Source organism: Brassica rapa, chromosome A07 (genome assembly GCF_000309985.2).
Source record: "Brassica rapa cultivar Chiifu-401-42 chromosome A07, CAAS_Brap_v3.01, whole genome shotgun sequence".
Taxonomy (NCBI): domain Eukaryota; kingdom Viridiplantae; phylum Streptophyta; class Magnoliopsida; order Brassicales; family Brassicaceae; genus Brassica; species Brassica rapa.
Window position 1 is genome coordinate 8,850,933 of NC_024801.2, and position 21,208 is coordinate 8,872,140.

The following is a 21,208-nucleotide window of genomic DNA, read 5'->3' on the forward strand; positions in this document are numbered from 1 at the left end:
ATCATGCAATCGATCAAAGATACCACCCAAAAACGACAACACCGAACAAAACCACCGTAGAAATCTTCGAAGCTCCCACTCCTCGCACCTCTTCTTCCCCATGACCTCGCCTCCCTGACTCACTGCACTTCTTCTCTGTCGTCTCTTCCTTCATCCGTTGCCGCATCGGCTCTTAGGGCTCCACCTCTTCTACCCTTCGGAGTTCGGAGACGGTTGCATCAAACAGGAAGGAGGTGAGAAATATACCTGGTGCAGAGAGGGAACATGATGCAATTATCTAGGGTTCATGTTGTTGGAGGTGGTGGTGATAAAGGAAATAAAGGAGTCGCCGTTGGAAGCGTCTGCTTTGCCGTATGTGGCGCGATTTGGTTAACTCCAAGTTTTATATACGACATGTTTAATATGAGTAATGATCATATGATTTAACCATTGTATCCGTAACAAAAATATTAAATTTTCCTAGGATGTTTAATTTTAGACTAAGCTCAACATATTGTGCTCTATTAAGCTGCCACGTAGGATTTTTAAGAGTACACAAAACTGCCACGTAGGAAGGAGTTATTTTCAATTAGTACAAACTTGAGGTTATAACTATTTAAAAGATTATCAATTAATATATAGGGGATTATTTATATAAACCCGTTTAATCGGGAAATCAGTTTCGGTTACAAATCCGCTTTAAACAAAACAACCCAATTTAATCCTAATACAAACTAGCTTCGCCCGTCCAATTATCCTAATATGTTCTTCTTCACGCTTAGCCGAGTTTTCATTTGTAAGAAGATATTTTTTTCGTTATCTCTGATTATTTCGAGAACGTTTTCTTCTGAGAACTTGATGAAGCTTCTTTTAAATGGTTTTGCTAAAAAACATTTGAGCCGTTGTTCAGTCGTGAGTTTGGGTTTATGATTAAGAAATGATAAGGGACAAAATAGGTTAAAATATTTATTTGCATTAGGAGTAAATCGAAGTAAAAAAGAGATTACAAAAGTGAGAAGAATTCGTTATTCGAATCAAGCTTGCTCTTACAAGAGTATTAAGATCGCTAAATAATATCTTCTTCTCACTCGTGAGAAAAGTCGATCCTTTACTCAGTTAGCAAAAACTTTTTTATATAGCTGAAAGTTGCTCTGGATAAGACAAAATATAGTTCATCTTCCTTCGTGATGAGATCATATATTCGGTTTGTGTCAGAGTGAGGTGACATACTCGCTGCTACGTAGTTCAACTCGCCTTATCTCTAGGCATTTAATGTGAATCCCTGTATCACCTATACCTCTCTGAGCAATCAGCACGCCCGTCGGAGGTATGGACTCAAGCTCGTGTGGCCAGACGCCGCCTTCCTTATTTTTGTCTGTTAACTTTTTCAAGATTTGGGTCGCTGATGAGCCGTTTATAAATCAGGCCGGGTATTAATGAGTGTGGTGTTCTCATTATTTCTTTGCTAAGATTAACGGGGCCTTGGTTTCTGATGTCAATAGATTTTACCAGCCATTTTGAAATCATGATATTGGTAATATGCTAGTTTGTCCTTGCTTTTGGCTTATTATTCGGTTGATCTAATCGATTTTGTTGTTGTTTCCTTTTGTAGATTGTATGTGGCCTTTTTATCCGCTCCCGGTTGGTTTTGACCAAGATCAGGCAAGACTTAAGAAGGGTGGGCTTTGTTTGTGGATTTTGATTTTTTAAGAAAAGCTTCCTCGGTAACTAAGTAACGCTAGACGAGGTATTTTTGTGCTTATAAGGCTATACTATCCCCCCTCCCTTTCTTAAGGTTTGGTGTTAATATTGTTATTTTTTCTTTTTAGTAAGGTTGCTTGCTTGTCACACAGGTCATCTTTGGCTCGTCTCCTTCCGCGATACGCACTTGGTAGTATCCCGCCGTAGATCCAACTTCGAGAAGTATCTCGTGCGGGCGAAGAAGTCTGCATTTTAATTTGTTAAATTATCAATTAGTTGGTGAATTTATAACAATAAATAAGCTCATGATTAACAAACTCAATTTTAAATACAAAAATACAATGTTTTTTTTTAACTTCACCGTTCTTAATTTTTTTACAACAAAACCTAATTTACACTTACATGCCCACTTTTTTCTTTTAATACCACAAATTTTTTTTGCTTCAGTTTAAAGAAATGCAATATTATTATTTTTTAAGGGTCTCTATTTTATGTTTGGCCTAAGGCCATTAAAAATTTTAAAGACGGCAATGTGTGTGCATGTAGCTTGCCTTTAATCGTCTTCTAAAGTGTGTGCATGTAGCTTGCCTTGTATAAACGCCAACAATTTCTATAAAAAAAGAGTATGCAGTAGTGTTTTGACGTTATCCACCAGCCGAGCTGGAGTGGATTGTGGATCTGCTGCTCGGTGTGTCAACCTTTCTCCATCTCATTTGTTTACGTGTTGTAAGTTACACAACTTGTAACACATGGCTCTTGGTTCTTAACGAATGAAGTTTACAAAAAAAAAAACACATGGTTCTTAGTTATCTTTTTTTATTATCTATACTATCAAAGCAGAATCTCTATTATGATTATACCATTAGTTTTTTAAGTTATTTACAAAAGAATATATTTATTATTAAAAACATTAATTATTAACTACAAAAACAATTAAACAAACGTATTGCCTTATTTAAAATCTTAAACCAAGCATGTTTACATATAAACAGTCAAATTAAAATTGGTTTAAATTCGGACAGGGTTTATATATTTTATACTTTTCTGTTTTATAACTTAAGGTTTTCATAGTGAAATTAGTTTCTTCATATAATATGTCCCAACACATAATGTCAAAATATAATGTCCATCGCTATTATATATATCATCAGACATTGTATATTCTTTTAAAAACATAATGTCACCATCACTATTTTTTTAAATTAACCGGATCATTTATGTGTAAGAATATACAATGTCCGGTATTGCTTTGATTTGTATATATGTAAAATGGAATAGTATAATCCTAAGTTAGAAAACCCTACTCTGTAACACGACGTGTAATATGAAGAAGCTATTTTAGTTATAAGCATCCCAACTAAATTGTAAAATATGTAAGCATTTTCTCATTTTCGTTTTTTTTACGTCAAACGGCTGATCTAGTACATGTCCCTTTATCATTTTCGTTATCATTTATGATTTTTAGCATCAATTTAGGAAAGATACGAGCCGATTGTGTGAAGATATCCTTAGAAATAATTTGAAGAGCACGATTTTGTGCTTTAATTTTTCGAAGATTTACCATACATGAAAATATATAACTTCCATAACTTCAAATCATATATAACTAGGAATATCTTGTGGAACACTATACATCATTAAAGCCACGATTATTTAAAGTTAAAGTTTGAAAATATTAAGATTCACAAAATATATAAATTTTCGTTTATTCTACTAAAATATTACCTAGCAATATCTTTTGCATTTCTATGATCATCAAATACACTATTTTAAATGTATTGGATCCACAAAATATATTAACTTCCCATATTTTCTACACAAATATTCCTACTCATATTGTGTACCCAACTTTATTTCCTAGCCTACACTATTAGTATAAAGTTTTTAGTTGACAATGCTAACTGATTTGAAAAAAAAAATTATAACGCAAAATCAAAATCAATAATTTATGGATATATTCAAAATACTCCTATACCATAAAATCTTATGATTTTAAATATTTATTTAAAATATCCGAATAACTTTGTGATTTTGTACGAAGTGGGTTGAACAAACATACTAATATATTTAAATAAATTTTGATCAAATGTGAAATAATTAAAAGTATGGATTAAGTTATTTCATTTTAAATTAATAAAAACAAAATCAATGTAATAAATACTTTAAATAAATATATTACCATAACGTTGGTGCAAATAATTCAAAATTTCCAAATTAGTCCATCTAAGATAAATCAAAGCATACAAATTCAACAGAAATTATATAATTTTTTATAAAAATATAACTATTATGTATACAAATTATAATTTTGTTGCATACAAATATTTTAATCAAATGGTAACTCCACGCTTTTAAAGCGCGGATCAAAGTCTTGTTATCAATAAATTAGGTGGAGGAAACGAAATTAAAGTTGTGTGAAGATGGGAGTTTGAACCGTCCAACATCACTTTTAATATCCGATTTGGATTTTTCATTTAAACAAAAGGCTGCTAAAAATTTTAAGAAATAGCTACTAAAAATGATCTTAGAGGTTACTATAGTTTATTGCGTTCATTCTTTTCAATATGGAGAAATTAGTGGCAGAAACCCAAAACCAGCACATCTATCTCTTTCATTTACTGTGCCATTAAAAGTAAATGAAGCTATTAGCTGCTTCAGTGCTTTTCCAAGTAATCAATGTTTTCACCAAAAGAATGACCAAAATTAGAGAGACAAAACACCAAGTAATAATGAATGATTATTCTAATTAATGGAAAAGATTAAAGACAGTGCCATATTAAGATGGAAGTTCACGTGAAGAGACAGCTTAAACCAGCCAAAAAACACACTAAATTCTAATTCCCACAAATAAATATCATGGGACCAACCTAATCGTTTTAATTTGATTATGTGGCTGTAAAACCTAAGTATCTATATATAAACTATTCATATGAATAAAGTTATGATTAGACAACAGTCTAACTTTTGTCTCTTCCTCCATATGATTAATTTGTCCCTTGAGCCACCCAAAAACAGGTATGTCTATTCACCTCTTAATGTGAGATCTACACTAAGTTGTCTCCTTCTTTTTTTGTAGACTTGTGACTATGGAAACGGATTAGTAATATGAAGTGAAGACTTATAGAGTATATATATTATATGGAGTATAAATTATCTAGAGTTATAAGAGAGAGGGTCGCATCCAAATAGTTTTGAAGTGGACCATGTGAAAAAACAAAGAAAGCCCACACCATTGATTGGTAAATGGATGAGAATATGGTGTTGTAGTTTTCCATGTCCTTAAACCTAATCCTCTCAACACTATTTACACCTTCTTTTCTGACATCTGCCATCACTCGCCTCTTAATTTATTCCATTCCCCACCAAATTCAATATACTTTTTAACTGTAGTATGTTACACATGTGAGTGAAAAAAAAGCTAGAGAAATTACTGTTGTGAGATGCTTTTCTGGAGGCCTTGTATAAATATGGTAGAGTAGTACTAGTGGAGCTTCTTCACTCACAATAATGACTTCTCTTCATTAAATGAAGAGGAGCCTCTCTACATCAGAAGTTAAATAAGAACACACATTCCAGAGAGAGAGAGAGAGAGACCCTTCCATTAAAATTCTTTGTTCATGTCCTAAGAAGAAACATCCACAAGACTAGATATGGGTGGTTGCACAAGCAAGCAAGAGAGACCAAGTATGAGAAGTGTCAAGAAGGAGTCTTCAACTGAAAAAAGAAGAGGAAGAAGACACATGAGAAGAGAGGTGGATGAGCGAGAGAAAGTAATGTTTGATAAACTTAGAGAGGCGGAGAGAGAGTGGGGGAAAGAGAGAAAGAAGCTTAGAGAGCAAGTGAAGAGGCTAAGGAAGAAAGTGGAGGAGAGAGAGGAAGCAAAGACAACAACAACAGAGGAGAGAGAGTACTGGAAATGGGTTGTTGAGGAGATGTGTGTGGAGAGAGCAGTGAGAGATGAAGCCGTTGAGAAATGGAAACAACTCTATTTAGCTATCAAGAATGAGCTTGATCATCTCATCATCCACACAACTTCTTCCTCTTCTGGTAAAAAAAGCTTCAACTTGAGAGTTTTTATTTTGATAAAGTATTGATCTCTGATAGTGGGTTACTTGTAGGAGAGGCAACAATGCAAAGGCAACTTGAGGGCAAAGGTGAAGAAGAAGCAGTTAAGACAGTGGAGGAACTGAGAAATGAAGTTAGAGTTAAAGAAGATACAATTGAGACACTAAAAGAGAAAATAGCTTTGATGGATAGAGAAAAATATGAGAAGGAAAGAGAGATTGATATACTTAGACAGAGTCTGAGGATTCTTGGAAGCAAGAAGAATAAGAAGAAAGGAGCATCGTTTGCATCAACGAATCTGATGATTTTGAAGACCAAATGTGTGGAATGTACATAACACTTCAAAGTCAAAACAGTCTTCCTGCAACAGTGATATATCTCACTCGTCAGAGAATCTTTGATCAACAATGTCACATATTATTTCTCTTTTGGTTTGTTTATCTTTTTATATTGGAATAGCAAGTTATAGCACTACAACGTTGAAAAGCACATGACGGCACAAAAAAATAAGTTAATAAATCATATGTTTTTGTGTAAAATACGCACTCATGATGCAATCATTCAGCAATAATGATCATGAACCATTTCGTTTGGGTATGCAGCGGTAAAGTAACTTTGCTGTCTCTTAATCTGCTCATACCAGTGACATTACTATACACACATAACTTCTAAATTTCGATGCAGTCCGGTTTTCGATTTAATTAAAATTTACAAACGAAACAGAAACAAAAAAAAAAAACAAAACGTCTTTCCTCAAAACATTGTTGATGTTGGGCAATGGACATCGTCCCAAGTTCGACAAAAATGCCATTTCTCTCTAAAGACGTATAACCCATACCATGAGTTAAAGGCTAGTTTGTAGCCGAAGGTCCACCAAGGACCCATAACTCAAAAGAAAAAGGATGTTCGGCTTTTACGATGAAATGCAGTTTTTTTGAAATACATTTGTGCATATTAAAAACGAAAAACTCGAGCTATGTTGCTTCCAGTCACTTTTGAAAATTTACTTCATATCTCCTATCGCCCAGCCCTTCGATTGTCATGAGTCGCAGGCGAACCTCCTTGTCAATCCACTTGAATATGCTCGAAGAAGGTGTTGCTTGCTCTCTCTATTGATGTGCATAGTGTTCTCTCCGGATTGAATAGACTCCTATCTGGAAAACATACCGGATTAAATCCACTTACTCAAACCTATATTTCAATATACTTTTTGATATACAAACGCTTTGTTATACATTTAAATAATTCAACTAATTATTCTGTCCATTTTAACATGTTAATTTTCAAAATTATACCTATTTAATATCATTTTTATTTAAGTTGTTTTATTTTTAGCTTTTAGTTTTTTTTTTGTTTCTATCTTTTCCAATATCAGCTTTAAATTTGTTTGTATTATTTGTAAGTTTCAATGTTCTTTCACATGATTTTGATTTCATATAAATCTTATTTTCCACCAACTTCTTTTTTTCAGAATATTTACTTGTTCTAGCTCAGTTTTATTTCCCATTTTAGGATTTAACTTTTGAATTTCAGTAATAAAACACTACAAAGAGAGTGTTCCAAACATTCTTTTAAGTTCCAATTTAATTTCAGGTGGCGGTCATTGAAAACCAAAAAAAAAAAAAAATACATTCGGTTATAATTATACAATTTCAAATTGGTACAAGATGTAAACCGGACCAAACACTAACCTCAACCGATCTCTTTTGTTCCCTGGTTGACTGGTTCTGACAAACCCTACTTATCTGAAGTTTGGTAGCATTACTGCACGTTGGTCTCTCACTCTCTCTCAGACTTCTAACAACTTTCGTATACTTGCCTCCCCGCGCCGCATCGCAATCTCTGCAAGTTTCAAACTTCATTTGCTTAAACCCTTCAGGCACGCGCCGCAATGCACGCCACCATCCTCTCCCCACGCGCCACTCTCTTCCCTCCACACAATGTCCGCTCCTCCAACAGCCTCGACTCTCGCCGCCGCCGCCGATCAACCGTCTCCTGCGCCGCCCAACCCGTAACCGCCGACCCCTCCCCTCCTCTCACGGACTCCTCCAACAAGCTCAACAAGTACAGCTCAAGAATCACCGAGCCCAAGTCCCAAGGCGGCTCCCAAGCCATCCTCCACGGCGTGGGCCTATCCGACGACGATTTGCTGAAACCCCAGATCGGGATTTCCTCCGTGTGGTACGAAGGCAACACCTGCAATATGCATCTGCTCCAGCTGTCCGAGGCGGTGAAGGAGGGAGTGGAGAGAGCTGGGATGGTTGGGTTTAGGTTCAACACGATTGGTGTGAGTGATGCTATCTCTATGGGAACCAGAGGGATGTGTTTCAGTTTGCAGTCTAGAGATTTGATTGCTGATAGTATTGAGACTGTGATGAGCGCTCAGTGGTATGATGGCAACATCTCTATCCCTGGTTGTGATAAAAATGTAAGCTTTTTTTTTTTGTCTTGTCTTGTTGTTTTCATCTTTATGGTTATGTGATTGATTTGATTCTTATTGTTTTGTGTCTAGATGCCTGGAACTATTATGGCCATGGGAAGGCTTAACAGACCTGGGATTATGGTTTATGGTGGAACCATCAAGGTACTGTACTTACCAAGTTTTCTAATTAATAGTTAAGCAGATAGTTCATTATACCCTAAACCTTTTGGATTTTATTGCAGCCAGGACATTTTCAAGAGAAGACATATGACATAGTATCTGCTTTCCAGGTACAATTGTTGGATTATGTTATGTATGCTTAAGATATTCACAGTATACTTATGTGTTTCCTCATGTTGTATTGTCAGAGTTATGGAGAATTTGTTGGTGGGTCTATAAGTGATGAACAAAGAAAGACTGTCCTCCATAATGCATGTCCTGGAGCTGGAGCCTGTGGTGGCATGTACACTGCTAATACAATGGCTTCTGCAATCGAAGCCATGGGGATGTCCCTTCCTTACAGGTTAGCCTTTCAAACACTAATGACCATACATTCCTCCAGTCTAAACAATTTTTGTGGTTCTTTGTTTATTTATCTTTTTGAAGCTCTTCAATACCTGCTGAAGACCCGTTGAAGCTGGACGAGTGCCGGTTAGCTGGAAAATATCTTATAGAGTTGCTAAAGATGGACTTGAAACCGCGTGACATTATCACTCCTAAATCACTTCGTAATGCAATGGTCACAGTCATGGCTCTTGGGGGTTCAACCAACGCTGTGTTGCATCTAATTGCCATTGCCAGGTCTGTGGGTTTGGAGTTGACCCTTGATGATTTCCAGAAGGTCAGCGACGCGGTTCCTTTTCTAGCAGACCTTAAACCAAGTGGGAAGTATGTTATGGAAGATATACATAAGGTGCGTGCGTCTTTGGCAATATCGTTTGGATTATTAGTTATTTGTTTTCTATTTGATCATTTTTTGTATTGTTGCTGCTTGATCTACAGATTGGTGGAACACCAGCTGTTCTTCGTTATCTATTAGAAGCTGGATTTATGGATGGGGATTGTATCACTGGTATAGATTGTTAAAACGTTTTAGAAACTCTGAATTAACATTTTGGATTGATGTGAGCTGATTACGTTACTGTTTTGGTTTTGTCTCCTACCAGTCACAGGGCAGACTTTGGCTCAAAATTTAGAAAACGTCCCTCGTTTACCAGAAAACCAGGTCTGTTTGTTTGTAATGTTATTTCATCAGAATCTACGACCTGCTTCTTCTAAGATTATACATTTCTCTGATTTGCTTTTACAGGTTATAATTAGACCTGTGTCAAACCCAATCAAGGAGACTGGACACATCCAAATCTTGAGAGGAGACCTTGCACCAGAGGGTTCTGTAGCAAAAATAACTGGCAAAGAAGGGTTATATTTCTCTGGTATTATTGATTGCCTCCGTTTACACTCCACATTCACTTCCTCATTTATAGGTCGCTTATATAATTAATGGAACTATTCTGTTTCAGGTCCTGCACTTGTATTTGAAGGAGAGGAATCTATGTTGGCTGCTATATCAGCAGACCCTATGAGTTTTAAAGTAATTGCCTTTCTGATATTTTAAGTATTCATCTCAAGAGAAGGTTACATTTGTACTGTCTGCTGAGAATGTATATCGTTTGTTACAGGGAACAGTGGTTGTTATCAGAGGAGAGGGTCCTAAAGGAGGTCCAGGCATGCCAGAGATGTTGACACCAACAAGTGCTATAATGGGTGCCGGTCTTGGAAAGGTACCTCCACCTTTTACTTGAACACACACTTTCTTTAATTGAGCTGACTAAAATTGAGATAACGCATGCTTTATGTTTGTGAACACACTTGTCTTGTTGTTGGTACTTTGCAGGAATGTGCATTGCTGACTGATGGTAGGTTCTCGGGTGGGTCACACGGTTTTGTTGTTGGCCACATTTGTCCTGAGGCTCAGGTCATTCTCTCTCTGTCTCTATCCACAAGTTTGATCATAGCAGAAACCTAGATTATGCACTTAGTATAGCTTTTGTTAGAATCATCTACCTCTTGTATATATTATAAATCTCCCAAGTATTGATACAAGTGTCAATCATATTTAGATGAGGAAAGTCAAGGAACAATAATGGTAAAAGTGCTGCAGTAATGTTTTTAAGGTGGATGATTTTTTTTTGACTTTTTCCCTTGGCTTCCACATGCTATTTATATATTCAGGAGGGTGGTCCAATTGGTCTGGTAGAGAATGGAGACATAATCACAATCGACATAGGAAAGAAGAGAATAGACACACAAGTCTCGGCCGAAGAGATGAATGAGCGAAGAAAGAAATGGACTGCTCCTGCTTACAAGGTTAACCGCGGAGTTTTATACAAGGTACTGTCAATGAAACCACTACTTGTAATTGTATGTATCTCTCTCTTTGTCATTTGTTGGATTAGTTGCTAAATCAATGGTTTTTGGATGACAGTACATCAAGAATGTGCAATCGGCTTCAGCTGGATGCGTGACTGATGAGTAAGCGAGACATCTCTGAGCAGTTTTTGTGAATGAGCAACAGAAAGTAGCGTGTTCACGAGGGAAACATTATGTTGCTTCTGGATCATTTGCATGGTTTGTTTTTTACAATTTGTTTCTCTCTTCTGTCAAAATGAGAATGAGAACTTGTATGTTGCCAATAAAGACAATTCTGCATTATTATTCAATAAAAACACTTATTTTTCTCCATTCAGATTCATTTGTAAAATATACATTTTCTTAAAATTAAGAATGTGTTGCGAGAAATGAGCACCACTACTAACATATAGAATGGGTGACTCCCACCACTTTATTACTTATGCCATGTCTCATGACAAGATCTTGTAAAAAAGAACAAAAAAATATCAAAACTTTATTACAAAATTAGTTAGTAAAACAAGAATTTTTCAAACTTTAGAGATATCTCCAAAAGTATTGAATAATATAATATGAGAATGATAATAGTTTCTCATTTCTTCTTCTCATTCATTCCAAGAGTGTTCTTGACACCATCAACCGCACCCTGAGCCATATTCTTCACGGACTCTCCGGTCTGTCCCCGAAAACATTTTCATCGTTAGTCTAGATGAATACAAGTTTAGCTTCTTACTTATTCATATCATTTTTTTTGGACAACACTAATTCATATCATACAGTATCTAATTAACAATGGTTAAACATTAGTTTATCGAAATTACTTGTTGGATGAAACCAGAGGCTTGTTGTTGCCCGTGTTGGGCAGATTCTTTGGTGGACTGAGCTGCGTTAGCAGTCTTGTCGCAAGCGTTGTGTGCAGTTTCCTTGGCTGATTCAGTCCATTGCTCGGCCTTCTCCTGCCATATCACCAATATATACATTTATTTCATAACCAAAATCATATTTTATAACCAAAATCATGTTTATATTAGCGTTTAAAACAAGAAATGGGATGAGAGAAGATACGTTAGCTTGGCCCCTGGTCTGCCCAGCATTGTACGATTGTTGCAAGTTTGACATGATTTTATCAACTTTAACTTATAAGAAGTGTGGTTCTTTCTTTGGATGATAAATGAGCTTTGATTGATTGATTGATATTTTCATTTTGCGATGACAAGTCAATTTATAGTGTTCTTTTTTTTCATAATTCGGATTATGGTGTTTGTGGTGAAGAAGAAATGAATAAACTCCGGTCGAGAAGTTTGTGGGTGGCCATTTATGTTTTTTGACTTGTTCTCTAATTTTTACTTTGTTTTGCTGTTTTACTATATTTTTGTTTATCTTATTTTGGACATGAGGATAAGTAAACTGAATACTGAAGAAGCTAAGAATTTATATCGATCATGTAAAACTAATGTACTTTACATACTGAAGTTTGTTAAAGTTAAAAACGATTGTGAAGAAATGTGAATCAATCACAAAGAAAACAAGAATACTTAGAGAGAAAACACGATTAAAGCAAATACTCGTTTTAGAGTTTGTATATCGATTATATGACTGAAAGATTTATAACCCACTACACCTGTATTTATACAGTTTCGAACCCCAATATTCTGTTTTCCTTCCAAAAAGCTTTCTTATCTACTAAAAGAGGTGTCGTGGTATCATTTATCGGTGCACCAAAATTAAGTCACTCCAAAATCAACAAAAACTCATATTGTTCCTTTATCATTCTATCTAGTATTGACATCTTGTTAAGTTCGAATGTTTTTAAAAAACACAAATGCATTTTTATCAAGCCAAACTTGCTTCCAGATTACATAGTGCAATCTTTCAAGTCTTGAATGTTTTGTTTGTCGAGTTTCTGTGACCTGAACCAATAATTTATGTGTATATTTATTTCTTGTCTAGATAAAAAAACACAAATCCAAAACAAAGAAGAGAAAACTTTGTGCCATTCAAATAAAAAAAACATTATAAGTATTAAATATCGTAGAACCGATCTATCTATGCAAATATGAGGTGGATTTGTTCTCCCATATATAAACAGATCGAACTGCTTGTGTTTTTTTTTTTTTTTTTTTGCGATGAACGGCAAGCAGGGCTAAAACCCATAAAGAAAGGATTTTAGGCGCCAAAAACTATAAGTATCTAAAGAGCCCCAAAATGTTGTAAAGTCTCTTTAGTGTAGAGGTTTGTAGATTTGACTTGGTGTTTTTCAAGTAGACATTTTATTTTATTTTTCCTTTTTCTCTTTAATAATAATAACAATGAATAAAATGTGTTGGATGTAAAACGAATCTTTGTTTCTTCCCTTTCAACCATTTAAATTTCTTTTATTATATTATATATGATGTAAAATAAATACTAATTATTAATTCCTTATACTTTAACGACACTTTATGTTTTAGGTTTTAATATTTCTTAACCATTTTTAATTCTGAAGTAACTATATCCTTATTTGTTGATGGATTGTTCTTAAAGGTTATGTATTTCCCATTTTCCATGAAAGCCTTTCCAATTCTTCTCTATTTCTCCTTATTTATGTCATACGTTTTATGATCTATTTGAGGAGTTTATTGAAATCTGAATAAATATATAATTATTAGAAGTTAGTTATGTTCTCTGGAATTCTGTAAAAGTTCATTAAAATTTTACAAATGAAAATTATTGTTAAATTTATTTTAATCACAGGAAAAAATCATTTTATAGAATTTCATTAACTAAAAAAGTTCAAGGAAAACTACTAAAGAGGTTGAGATATTAGACATTTTTAAAATAGTGAATATTTTTTACAACAAAAACTGATTATCAAGTAGAACTTGTTTTTAGAAAAAAAAATTTAAAACTCATAAAAATTATATGCCTTGTGAGAAATTAAATGGATTATCGATGATAATAATAGAACACGAACTGACTGACAAATTTGATTATTAAAAGTTAATGTATACTTTTGCAGAAAAAGGTAAAACATATTCTTACAAATAATATAATGATGTATAAAAAAAATATTTTCTTTAAAATATGTTTTAATGGTATTTATTATTGTCACTAAATAAAAAGATATAGCTAAAGGGCAACAATTTCTATGTGCGTCTAGGCGTCACATGAGTCCGGACCGGCACTGACGGCAAGATTATGGTGAGAAAATTATGGTTTAACCGGACATATTTAATGTGCATCCTTTGTGGCTATTAAAACAAAATGATTTGTGCATGCATAAATATTACGCTCGAAAGACAATTTATACAAAATTGTTGGTAATATTGAGTAGTTTGATGTTGTTCTTGGAATGCCGTAGTTATATAAGCTGTTTGTACATGCATGTTCTTGCTGCTGCTGATGATTAATAATGATTAGTGGAGGAGGTACGTCAATTTTTGTTTGAGTATGCATTCTTTGTGGTGTTTAATTGTCTTTTTTTCTAAGTGAAGTTTTCACATGTAAACAATCATGTATTTGTATTTTGAATCGTGTTAGAAATTTTGAAGAAACCAACAGTGTCTCGGTCATCTGCGGAGGCATAAAAGAGAGCCCTTGCTTTAGCTTCATGTGAAATGATGTGGCTCTGCATCTTACTTCGAGAGCTGCGAGTTCCATCATCTTCCATGCCTATTCTCTTCTCTGATAGTACCGCTGCGATCTATATTGCTACGAATCAATTTTTTCATGAACATACCAAACATGTTGAATTGGATTGTCACACAGTTCGTGAGAAGATTGATAAGGGTTTACTCAAGAATCTTCTCTGATAGTACTGATGCGATCTATATTGCTACGAATCCGATTTTTTATGAACGTACCAAACATGTTGAATTGGATTATCACACAGTTCGTAAAAAGATTGATAAGGGTTTACTCAAGACTCTTCACGTCAGAACAGAGGATCAAATTGCTGATATTCTCACTAAACCATTGTTCCCTCATCAGTTTGAACACTTAAAATTCAAGATGTGTATACGTAACATCTTCTGCACATCTTGAGGGGGCCTATTGAGTTCATTATTTCAGTTATTTCCGGTTTCATTTTGCCGGTTTAATCATTTTTGGTTTAGTGTAGTTTGTATATAATCTGTACATTGTACTCAACTTTACCTAATGAGAAATATCTTCATAACAAACTTTCTGTCTCAAATGTTGATCCTCTTGTTCAACTAATAGTTGAAGAAGAAGAAGAGATATGCTCTGAGTTGGCGAAGGTTGAAGACGAATGGAATAATACTACATAGAGTTGCAGAACGCTCGATTATTCAGAATTTAGGTAAACAATAATCTTCTTTACTTTTTTTTTTGGAACATATCTTCTTTACTTTTTTTTAGTCTTAGCAATTTTTAAGTTAAATTTCTAATCATTTTCTGTAATTAATTTTGAAAATTTATAGTATGTTTACTGAATTTATTGAAGATTATAACATGTTCAAAAAAAACTAAAGTCAGTAAAATTGATCTGTGCATAGCACGCCGGGTGATACTAGTATAATATAATTACTAAGCTTTGATTTTCTTTTCAGTAATAGTTTTATTCGGACTCGGAATTTCCTTGTTAGTCAAAAAAATAGTATGTAGAAAATATTTGTAGAAGAGTTTATAATATTCAGAATCACAAGGAGAAAATATCTGTAGAAAGAGTTTAAATGATTCAATTGGATATGTTGACAATCAACGATTACATAATTCATGGATAAAAACAACAAAATGAATTCTTCCAAAACAAAAAGGCGAATAAGCAATGACTCCCTTCAAACATTACTTATGCTTGCTTGTCCTTGGTGGAATAGTTTAATGATACTTAAATGTAATCAATTTGACTGCTTTGCAACTGATAGCATTGTTCAGAGACATAATCAAGTACCAGGCGAATCTGCAATATATTTTTTTGAAAAGGTTTGATTTGTAGTTGAAACCGCAACGCTGGTGCATGATGGGTTGGTTTCGCAAATCGCAATGCTTAGAATGGTTCTGATACCTACTTGGAATTCAATGCCTTCTACCATTAGATTTCACATCAGGGATGGTTCAACTTCAACTCAAAACAGAGTACACACTAAGTAGACTGAGGACGAGGGAGACGGTACAGCCAACGAGGGAGAACATACTGAGAAAAAAAGAGACTGTTAGGACCACGTTGATACCCTGGGAGATTGTATTTACGGATGCTGTCCATATACTCGCTGCACCAGTTAAAACTCAAGCTGCAACCATCCATACACTTGCCGTCTTCTTCAGCTTCTTTACGAACACTAAACACACGTGTGCGCAAGTTAAACAAGACCAAACCTTTCGCGGTCCAGTTCCACAAGTAGATAATGTCGGAGTTCAAAGGATGCATCACCATGGGGAAATAACAGATACCAGATTCAGTCAAAGACGTCAACTTGAGATCCCAAGAGAGTTGCCAAGCCTCAGGACAATCTTCGTACTTGACCAGCCTCCAAACCCGTAACGTATGTGTTTCATTCTCATGGAACTCGTTGAAATACACAATGGATCCTTCAGAGGTTGTGAAGCTCCTCCTGTAAACTCGTTGAGATAAATTATCTCCAGTGACTTCATCTATCTGGCTACCGGGAAAATGTATGATACGACACTCATCACCATCACCACCTCCATAGAAATCATAAGCTACAATAGAACTTGCGTCGAAACTAGGAGTATCCTCTGAAAGCCAGTGAAGCACCCCGTTCAAAGCAATCGACTTGTCTTGTCTTTCCCAGTCAGTGGTGCGTGGACAAGACACGTGTCGTTTCCTCCACGTCCCTGTTTCAGATGAGTAAATCATAAAGTCGAGTTTATCAGATAATCTACCGTGAGTCAGCATCCAGACAACTTTGTAACTCACAACAACCCCGCTCCGCATCTTCGTGACGAAACCAGTGTCACTGAAACGCTTGTTCTTACGCAAACTATCAAGATCCTGCGAGGAGAGAAACGGAGGGAGAGGGAGTTGAAACCAATCCTCCATCAAAGGGTTTCCGATGTAATACAAAGGAGAACCATCGCTAGCTTCTGCGCAGATCGAGACCAGACCATCGGTACAAGATAAGACCAAGAGTTTTCTGATTGTGGTCTTGGCGAAGAAACGCAAGAAAGAAGCGGGAGAACGATCGAGACCCCACGTGTTGCAACCATGGTGGCCGATGATTTCGAGCGAGAGTTTGTGAGGGTTGGTTTGGATGATAGACCAGGAGAGGGAGGAAGAAGAGTTGAAGGAGATGTACTGATCTCTGAAGAAGTCGGAGTCGATGAGGGATCTCCATTCTTTGCTCACTGTTCTGAATCTCGCGATGCTCTTCAATGGAAATCGCGACAAGACGTTGACCAGTGCTATCTCTGGAAGATCCATTTTTTCGTTTACGGCCTCCCTCCCTCTTTGATTTCTTCGATTAGGTATTTGTAACAATCTAATCAAGATTGCGACTCAGCATTTTAGAGGAGTAGTGCCAATTATTTTTTTTTTTGTCTAACTTTTGGAATTTATTAAATCCTTAAACTTCGGCCCAATAGACCTAACAAATGATATCAGTTTTACAGAAGAGGTCCAATAAGACAAAATTTAAATAAGCTCTAAAGAAAAGATCGTCACATGTTAACACGTGTCTGTTCCGAGAGATTTCAATTCTGCATGTTCAACTCCATGCGAAAATTCACTTTCCGACCACCATTAGACTGCACTGCACCACCATGGTCTTCTGCGGCTACTTCTCCGATCTTTGTCACTCTCCACCGCCGGAGAGAGAAGAGCATTATGTAACAATTCTTTTGCAGTCTTCTTTTTCTAACAGCCGCTGAATCTATCGGAGTTCCAAACCAAATCATCGGAGATGATAGCACAGTAAAAACTTGTGAAGATTTTGTTGGAACACTTTCACAGGAAAGTTTCATCTCTACTGAACCTGCACACAATCGACTAAGCTATCTGGAAAAACTTAATTCAACTATTCATCAAGGATACTGTAATGACCCAAATTCTGGCCCAAAGAATTCAGGTCGAAGCCCAAATCAATTTCCAGAGGCCCATGGTATTTTCCTATAAAAATCCACATTTATCCATTTTAGTTTCTCACAAACTCTATACAAAAAAAAAAGAAGAAGAGCTAGAGAGAGAGTGAGCTAAGAGAAGAAGTGTGATCATTTTACAGAGAGTGGGTCGCCGGAGCTCGTCGCCGGAGCAACCGTGCGCCGTGATCGCGTTCAGCTCGCTACCACCGATAACCGCCCGAGGTAAAGCCGGAAACCGCATGCCTTAAGTTTCAGTCTCGTCTCCGTTTAGTAAATCGCCCATAACTTCCTAACCATTGATAACCTCGTGCATGCAAGACCACCATCGTGTTCCTCTCGTCGAGACGAAGCCGTAGACACCAACCACGCTGCAATCGGAGCCCGGACGAAGCCGCTAGAGCCTCCCGAAGTTTTGCCTCTGCGCGGGCGTGAAACGCACGCGCCGTCGCCGTCCGCCGGAGCCACCGCGAATTCCGGCCACTCGCCACCGTCTCCGACCAACGTTCGCCGGAGCCGCCGTGACCGGCCACCGTCCGTTCGCCGCCGAGAAGCTGCCGCCGCGTCGCCGCCTCGCCGCCGTCGCCACCGTTGATTTTCCGGTAAGCCGCCGCCACCCTCCGCCGTCGCCGCCGGTGACTATTGCCGGTGACTCGCCGGCGACTCGCCAACTCGGCCGAGTCGACCCGGTGAATCAACTCGGTGACTCGGTCAACCGGTTGGTTTGACTGGTTTAAATTGATTTAGAGTTGGTTAGGTTAAACCGCCGGTTTAAATCAATTAGATTTCGGTTAGGATAAACCGGTTAGATAGATTAATTAATTAATTAATCAATTGATGGTTAAGGTAAACCGGATGGTTTAATTGGAATCGATTTCGATTGAATAAAACCGGTTGGTTTAAATCAATTCCAATCTGGTCAAGGGTTGACCGGCTTGGGTCAAAGTTGACTGGGTTGGCCTTCGACCAGCGTGTTGACTTTTCCGTAAACCTTGATCCGATCCGTTCTAATCCGTTCGAAAGGCGTTTTGACTCGATTTTTCGCCCTGGTTTCAGATTTGGAGTCTATTTGAGCATCTGGAGTTCATAGATACCACTACTTCTTGTTGCTAAGGTGAGGGCTTCTCCGTTTAAATCCCGAACTAGTTTAGTACTACCATTATGGAAAGTTTAGTTTCGAAACATGATCCGTCTCTGTGAATCGAGTCTATTTGAGAGTCTTGCTTGTTCATTATTGATATTGATTGTTAAACCGGAAATAGGATAATAGAGGATTCAACGGTTGATTGAAATGATTGATGTTAAGAACTATTAAATATATATATGTATATATGCTAGTCCATGTGTTGAGATTGCGGGGTGCAGAGGTGATTGCACTAGGCCGCATGTTTGAGAGAACGCGGGGTACGGAGATATCTGTACTAGGCCGTGTGTTTAGCGGGGTACAGAGACGTTTGTACTAGGCCGCTTTGTTTGAGAGATCGCGGGGTACAGAGATATCTGTACTAGGCCGTGTGTTTAGCGGGGTACAGAGACGTTTGTACTAGGCCGCTTTGGTTGTGGAGATTGCGGGGTACAGAGTGGACTACTGTACTTACGACGCTTGTAGAGTCATATATATTTATATCCTTATAAGGAAATGCGGTATGCTATCATCGCATTGGTTGTAGCATGTCTAGTCCACTAGACATATGTTGATTGTTTCGTGTGGTGTAATAGACGCCGTGTTTGTTTCATGCTAGAGCTAGGCCTACATTTTAGTAGTGCTATGAACTCAGTCAGTGGTTTGCGGTTTAGCATTCCATACCTCACTGGGCGATTCCCCTGTCGCTCACCCCTCCTTCTTTCCCCTTTCAGGTGAGACCGATGAGCAGGAGTGATTATACCGGACCGGTGCTTTTGGGCTTTTACTACTATCGAGCTTTGGACTTCTATCACTTTTATCGTTTTATCGCTTTTGGGCCTTTGGGCTCCTATCTACCGTTTATGTTATCTTGTATTTTGGACTTTCGGTTTATGTCGTACTTTATATTTCGAATGTTATCGTTATTGAGCCTTTAGGCCTTATGATATTGTATTGACTTTTATATTTATAAATGGAGATTTCATAAACTATTATTTATCGAATTTTTTTTATTATTTCGAAAGTGACGGGTGTCACAGATACTTTGCCCAAATCCTTAATGGAAGCAAAGATTGACTCCAATCTGAACAGAGTATCAAGGATATCTAACAACAGGAAGGAATTGTCGGACTCAATCGGAATAGGGAAGAAATTTAAAGAGAAAGAGGGCAACATAGACTCTGATTAGAAGAATCAGAGCTATTATTGTTAAATCCAATCCGGAGAAAACAAAGAGCTATGAGGAACAAGCTGGGCTAGATTGAAATCACTACCAAAAATTGGATGTATAATCCGACAAGTGAAACAAAAGATCGATCATATTGTTCGAAACATACTATTTACATAGAAAAGACTCATAATTCTCTTCCACCTCTGAATGATATAAGTCTGATAAGAGGGGAAGAAGAGAGAAAGCATCTCTCTCTAAACAAGAGAGAGAAGGGCCTCTTTTAGTAATACCAAATTACGTTTGAAAAAAAACTAATACATGTATTTTTTGGGTCAAAACTTCACATTCTAAAATACTTGAAGTTTTTAAGATAATGTATAATTATTAAGAAACATGTCTTTTATTTAAAAATTAAGACTAAAATATAAATTTTAATTTTTTTTGACCAATTACAAAATATCATTAGTAACACAGTTTTTAATAAAGTAGAAAATTACATTGAAATATAAAAATATCATTTATTTTGAAACGACATTTTAGAGTATCAAATTACATTTAAAAAAAGGGATTAACTCAAGTACTTTTTTGGGGTCAAATCTAACTAATGTTTTTTTTGTCAACATAATATATTATTAAGAGAACCAAGTGATTACATAGTTTTGCTTACAAAATCTAGCTTGCTTGGCAAAAACATCAACATTTTTCTAGGAAAGTCCTATTAACATAGTGGAAACTATAGTTACACAATCTTGATAGAAAGTGAATGTCTCGCAGCATAGAGGAAACTTCCGAGTGACAAGCACTTGTGATGGTTTTTTCAGTAGACAACTGCTATAACTCATCAATAAGGTTTTTGCAGTCAGTGATGAAAGCCACATTATGATATTGCAATGCTTTCAACTGTTTGATTGAGCCACGGCCTCCGCTTCCGGAAGAATTTGTAGGCGTAATTGAGGAAGATCCCTGGAGTTTTTAAACGTTTACACGTGCGCCAAAGTTTTTCAGAGGAATCCCTTCTTTGCTGTGGAAGGACCATCCAATTCCTCCTTCCTCATTATCCTTCTTTCATGATGCATCTACTAAAAAAATAGTAGTGAGCAGAGTTTGGCAGTAGGTCTTCAATATCCATTATTATTATTATTATTTTTTTTAATATCCATTATTTGCCTATCTGAAGACCTGCATCTCTAAACTTCATGTTAATCATATTCAACTGCTTGCATCCAATGCTGGTGATCTCGGATCGCTCCATGCACCACCTGAAGTATATGCTCTCTTTTTTGTTGGAAGTGTATGTTGTTTC

The 21,208-nt window shown here is 36.5% G+C and overlaps 4 protein-coding genes and 1 long non-coding RNA gene across 10 annotated transcripts; 3 read left to right on the top strand and 2 right to left on the bottom strand.

The window, feature by feature from the left end:
- Positions 1-5,007: 5,007 nt before the first annotated feature.
- On the top strand, positions 5,008-6,336 carry LOC103828654 (golgin subfamily A member 6-like protein 2). The gene is made up of 2 exons (XM_018652737.2): positions 5,008-5,727; positions 5,799-6,336. Exons 1-2 carry the CDS (start codon positions 5,331-5,333, stop codon positions 6,080-6,082), a joined length of 681 nt encoding a protein of 226 aa, XP_018508253.1. The 5' UTR covers positions 5,008-5,330; the 3' UTR covers positions 6,083-6,336.
- A 1,114-nt stretch (positions 6,337-7,450) lies between these two features.
- On the top strand, positions 7,451-10,907 carry LOC103828655 (dihydroxy-acid dehydratase, chloroplastic). 2 transcript variants are annotated; one of them, XM_033274467.1, is made up of 14 exons: positions 7,451-7,542; positions 7,586-8,173; positions 8,258-8,329; positions 8,410-8,457; positions 8,536-8,690; positions 8,774-9,080; positions 9,170-9,239; positions 9,334-9,392; positions 9,477-9,600; positions 9,688-9,758; positions 9,847-9,948; positions 10,062-10,142; positions 10,400-10,558; positions 10,653-10,907. In XM_033274467.1, the coding sequence occupies exons 2-14, from the start codon at positions 7,637-7,639 to the stop codon at positions 10,701-10,703; spliced, it is 1,836 nt and encodes a 611-aa protein (XP_033130358.1). In that variant the 5' UTR covers positions 7,451-7,542; positions 7,586-7,636; the 3' UTR covers positions 10,704-10,907. The 2 variants fall into 2 exon arrangements, with proteins under 2 accessions (XP_033130358.1, XP_009102531.1); XM_009104283.3 differs by having other exon boundaries at positions 7,482-8,173.
- On the bottom strand, positions 10,815-14,984 carry LOC103828656 (late embryogenesis abundant protein 1). The gene is made up of 3 exons (XM_009104284.3): positions 11,642-14,984; positions 11,398-11,532; positions 10,815-11,252 (listed from the first exon to the last, which is right to left on the bottom strand). The coding sequence occupies exons 1-3, from the start codon at positions 11,693-11,695 to the stop codon at positions 11,169-11,171; spliced, it is 273 nt and encodes a 90-aa protein (XP_009102532.1). The 5' UTR covers positions 11,696-14,984; the 3' UTR covers positions 10,815-11,168.
- A 249-nt stretch (positions 14,985-15,233) lies between these two features.
- Positions 15,234-17,562, bottom strand: LOC103828657 (putative F-box protein At3g23950). Its single transcript, XM_009104286.3, has one exon. It carries the CDS (start codon positions 16,956-16,958, stop codon positions 15,660-15,662), a length of 1,299 nt encoding a protein of 432 aa, XP_009102534.1. The 5' UTR covers positions 16,959-17,562; the 3' UTR covers positions 15,234-15,659.
- Positions 17,563-17,625: 63 nt separating this feature from the next.
- LOC108869066 lies at positions 17,626-19,733 on the top strand. 5 transcript variants are annotated; one of them, XR_004449066.1, is made up of 4 exons: positions 17,628-17,836; positions 17,933-18,978; positions 19,024-19,127; positions 19,177-19,733. It is a non-coding gene; the product is annotated as an uncharacterized LOC108869066 (long non-coding RNA). The 5 variants fall into 5 exon arrangements; XR_004449065.1 differs by having other exon boundaries at positions 17,626-17,836; positions 17,933-19,127; XR_004449064.1 differs by having other exon boundaries at positions 17,630-17,836; positions 19,024-19,733.
- The last annotated feature ends 1,475 nt before the right edge of the window (positions 19,734-21,208 follow it).